Source organism: Penaeus vannamei, chromosome 2 (assembly GCF_042767895.1).
Source record: "Penaeus vannamei isolate JL-2024 chromosome 2, ASM4276789v1, whole genome shotgun sequence".
In the NCBI taxonomy this organism is placed as follows: Eukaryota; Metazoa; Arthropoda; class Malacostraca; order Decapoda; family Penaeidae; genus Penaeus; species Penaeus vannamei.
Genome location: NC_091550.1, coordinates 39373169 through 39378168, shown reverse-complemented (window position 1 = coordinate 39378168; position 5000 = coordinate 39373169). Strand labels below are relative to the sequence as shown.

General features: G+C 34.9%; 1 protein-coding gene across 1 annotated transcript in view; it reads left to right on the top strand.

Annotated features, from left to right (window-relative positions):
* Window positions 1-5000, top strand: part of LOC113811851 (clotting factor G beta subunit-like) — a 16843-nt gene that overhangs the window by 6156 nt on the left and 5687 nt on the right. Inside the window, exons 2-5 of the mRNA XM_070127418.1 lie at window positions 1509-1573; window positions 1676-1916; window positions 2352-2458; window positions 4010-4122. Of these exons, the coding sequence (XP_069983519.1) occupies window positions 1517-1573; window positions 1676-1916; window positions 2352-2458; window positions 4010-4122 (518 nt within the window). The 5' untranslated portion in view covers window positions 1509-1516. The remainder of the gene's footprint in view (window positions 1-1508; window positions 1574-1675; window positions 1917-2351; window positions 2459-4009; window positions 4123-5000) is intronic.

The window sequence follows — 5000 nt, the reverse complement described above, 5'->3', positions numbered from 1 at the left end:
CCCCCAAGCCTCTCATTAACCCCAGGGAGCTTAGGGGCAGGAGTTGGTACAGGGCCTGGGCGTGTCCACACGCCGGTGGGCCATGACCATGAACCTCTGGGGCCTCCTCCGAGATCCCCCACAGTTTAGCCTGGGGGTACCCAGGCTAAGGTATCCAGTTTTCATGGGAGGCCTCGGAGGCCATATATATATATATATATATATATATATATATATATATATATATATATATATATATATATATATATAATATGTATGTACGTATTGTTTGTGTGTGTGTGTGTGTGTGTGTGAGTGTATGTTTCCGTGTTTGTGTTTGTGTCCACACACACACACACATATATATATGTGTGTGTGTGTTTGTGTGTGTACATGTATATGTGTGTATATATATATATATATATATATATATATATATATATATTCATTTCTTTTCCTTCTTTTGTATTCTGTAGTTCACTTTGAGACTTAATATCTTAGCAGTGTGGCTGTCGTAAATTTTATTCTTCATTGGGTCAAGAAGCATTAGGACATTATTCTCTAAAATGAGTGAACTGAACAGACATTCTTAAACCTTCGACCCGGACTCTCAGGATACACCAAAGGGTCTCAACAGTTTTACATATATATTAAAGGAGAGGAAAGCAATGGTATTACATATAGTTCACTTATCACAAATCATACAAAATGCAATTTAAGTAATACAGCCACTACATCCGTTCACAATAGCAAATATACATCTCTTTCTGTATATGTCATGAAGTCTGAATTCTGGAGGAATAGATACAAATTTATATATAACAATTATGCAGCGCTTATGTGTATGTGTTATTACTGTTAGCTGTATCTCGCTCTCTCTCTTGGAGTAGCATAGAAAATGCCTATTATCTGTCAACATGCGTTGTCTGTCCTTTTGGCCGTTATCGGACGCGTATTCAGTGCTATAATAAAGATAATGCTAGGCTTGAACGGGGAGCCATAGTCGGCAATTTTGTCAGTGAAATTGGAAATGATGGGCCTTGATATGTATTCGCCATCTTAAGTAAGGTTAATAAACACACACGACTCCAGATACCTTTAAACTATGAAAAGAATTCATGGTGTAAGACATGAGGTCAACGGAAGGTTACCATTATAAAATCTATATAACATTAAGACCATCCATTCGTCAGATATTCATCTTTTTCGATAGCAAATGACACAAATCTGTGGTATGTTTTCTGGTAAGACCGATATTCTACTTTACTAAATCCCATATAAAGTCTCTATCATGGTCACATGGCTATTGTCAACTTTCAAAAAAAGGATAGATAACCTGTTGAAAACGTATATATATCTGTATGTGCATATATATATATATATATATATATATATATATATATATATATATATATATATATATATATATATATATATGTATGTATACACAAACAACAAATGTGTTGGCGGGTAGATAAAGATTTTGATACATAGATATATGCCTTTAATCTGAAAACCATCTTTTTCAGACTCGAAAATGCGGCTGTTTTTCTTGCTGCTGCTTGTAGCTCTTGCAGTGGGAGCTTATCAAAAGGTGAGAAGGGGGGGTGAGTTGGAAAGGAAAAGAAAATGTCAAAGACACAAAAAGAGTTGAAAAAAAAACATAACGAAAAAGCAACCTATTCCGTTTGCACAGGCTAACCAAAATGGGAGACACGACCAAGACATTACAGACTTGACAGCAGAGGACACAGCTCTTGACAGGCGCGAGAGGGAGGTCAAACCCGATAAACGAAACTCGGCGAAAGAGCAGACCAACAAGGCAGACAATAAAGCGAAGTTAAGTGTGAAGGGAACTAAATTTACGAAGGACGGAAATGGTGACAACCGACCACAAAGTGCATCCAAAAACATTACAAGAAACACGGGGAATATTGGTGAGTCAGTTTCTTAATTTCTTCGTCTGTGTCATTTGAATCACGTAACAATTGCGTAATAGATGCAGTGATTCAGCTTTAGCTATACTTCAAAATTAATGGCATCACTGGCCTCGTTATTTTTATATTTCATTATGTCTTTATAATTACAACATGAAATGCATATTTTTGTTTCATGATTATCATCATAATCATTATCATTACTATTATAATCATTTATGCTGATATCATTATTAAAATGATATCATTATTATTATCTTCATTATTAGCAATACCTTTATTATTTCCATTGTCAACACCACCATTATCACACCAATCTCGTTCTTTACAATTCTATGAGGGAAAATGGATGCATAAATAAAACAGAATGTCTTAACTTTTTGAGGATGGGGAGGGGACCAGTTTGATCATTTCTGTCATTGTTATTGTCCTCAGAAATTCAAGAAATATGTGAGGGGAAAATTGTTCTGGGATACGGGGAATCTGTTGTTATCTACACCGACAATGACCGCCAGAAGAAGAAATGCAAAAACAAGATTAAAGTAAGGGATTTTTCTATTCTTTTTTCTTCTGTTCATCATCAGTATTATAATTCATTTCTTTATGAATGCTATTGTTATCACTATTACCATCATTATTTTAATAGCATTATCATAATCTTTATTTTGATGTCATTATCATTACTAATATTATTATCGTCGTTATTGTTAGTAGTAGTATTATCATTGTCATCATCATCATTATCATCATTATCACTGCTTTTGTCGTTTCCCTATTATTATTATTATTATTATCTTTATCATCATCATCATCATCATCATCATTATAACTCATTGTTATCATTGCTGTTATTATCAATATCATTACTATTGTCATTACTAGTATTGTGATCATAATGATTATAATCATTATTATTATCATTGTTATTATTGTTATTATAATTATTATTATCATTATCACTATTATTATCAATGTCATTATCATCCTTAACATTATTACCATTATTATCATTATGAGTATTACTATTATTAGTATTGTTATGTGCACACAAACACATAGACGCACGCACGTACGCACATACACATATAGACAGACTGATATATATATATATATATATATATATATATATATATATATATATATATATATATATATATATATATATATATATATATGCATACATATGTGTGTGTGTGTGCGTGTGTGTGTGCGTGTTTAGCTGTACACACATACATACGTACATACATAATGCTTATACATGTATGCATGATATATAGTTGCTCAATTACGGCAATGATCAGGGAAAGGAAAAGTCGCAAAATCGCATTTAAAGATTTAAGGTCTTTCCTAAAAACAGCCTTTGACCTGGTCTAAACATAACCACAATTAATATTTACATTTTAGAAGCTCTCCGTAATAATTCAATAATGTATTGTATGCATAAATATACATATACATACATCCATACACACACACATATATATATATATATATATATATATATATATATATATATATATATATATATATATATATATATATATATATATATATATATATATATATATATATTACTAATTAAATGAATCTGAAGTATATGATGAGTATAATAAATATCTTTTTTTCGTTTTTTTTTTTTTTTTACTTTATGTGGCACGTTCTACTGTCGTTGTGATCACGAGAAAATTGCAGTGAACAAGGAGAGAAATCGTCTCAATGAATGTCTGACAATAGGTAGAAATGTCGCAGGTAAGTTTTCCATATCATTTCTGATGCTGAGTCATCTTCAAAATCGCAGTATTTTTGTCGGCGTTTCGTAAGGAAAATTTAAAGACAGTCATTACGTCCGTAGACCACCTCCGGACCTGCCCTAAACCTCGGCCGAGTCATAGGCATAAGTTGGGTAGTAAGGACATATTTCCAAGAAGTCACAGACAAAATCTTGGATTCAAAGACTATTTTTCTGTTGAAGACAAATTTCGGTCTATTTCCTTTCTTTCGTGAATATCGCCACTGGTCCTGAAGATGCCACAGGTTCAGCTGATGCATACCCGGACTCGTATCATAATGTTCCTTGTTTTTCCCTCATGCAGACTCCTAAAGGCACCGAGATCGGTTTCTTCTGTCCATTCTTTAATCTGAACAGCAAAGGGTGTAAGAGGGAACTCCTGAAGTTCCGCGGCAAAGTCAACGGCAAGAAGCAAAAGTAAGTCTGATATCATTTGGTGTTGGCAAGATTGCGAGATTCTTCGCGTGTGTGAGAGCAATATGCCTTCGGAAGGGGATAAAGTGTGAATAGGAAGACAGCCACAATAAGAAAAGAATTTATAGCGCAACATTTCGTTCCAGTTCGGTTATTCATCCATTAGATTTCTAAATATTACATTTCAGTTTCTTTTCGTACCGTAACTATTTCCCTATTCATCTGTCTGGTCATGGTAATGTGCTTCCTTTGTATTCATATGTGTGTGCATTTGTCTCTCCGTGGGCTTGTAAGTGAAAATGGAGGTGTGGGTGAGGGGAGTAGCCCTTAGTGTCTCGACCGAAGACGCAATCGTACCCGAGAAGGGCACCGTTGATGGCTGACGGCGAACGAGTTCCGGGTCAGAATGGGATCGCTGAGTGACTCCTCAAGGGTCTGCTTCTGTGATCGAGCGTCGTGAAGGGTGCTGGAGTGAGGCGTCGCTTGGGTTAGTCTGAGAGCGCGATGTGCGTCAAGTGTTATGGTATTTGTGTTGGTCTATAGGAACTGTTGTTCTCTGCCATGCATGGGTATGTATACTATGGGAGCAGTGTCCACGATTTGTGCGTATGTGAGTTTCTCTCTCTCTCTCTCTCTCTCTCTCTCTCTCTCTCTCTCTCTCTCTCTATATATATATATATATATATATATATATATATATATATATATATATATATATATGTGTGTGTGTGTGTGTGTGTGTGTGTGTGTGTGTGTGTGTGTGTGTGTGTGTGTGTGTGTGTGTGTGTGTGTGTGTGTGTGTGTGTGTGTGTGTGTGTGTGTATGTGTGTATATATTTATGTGTTTGTGTGTGTGTGTTCATGTGTGTGTGGATATATAGA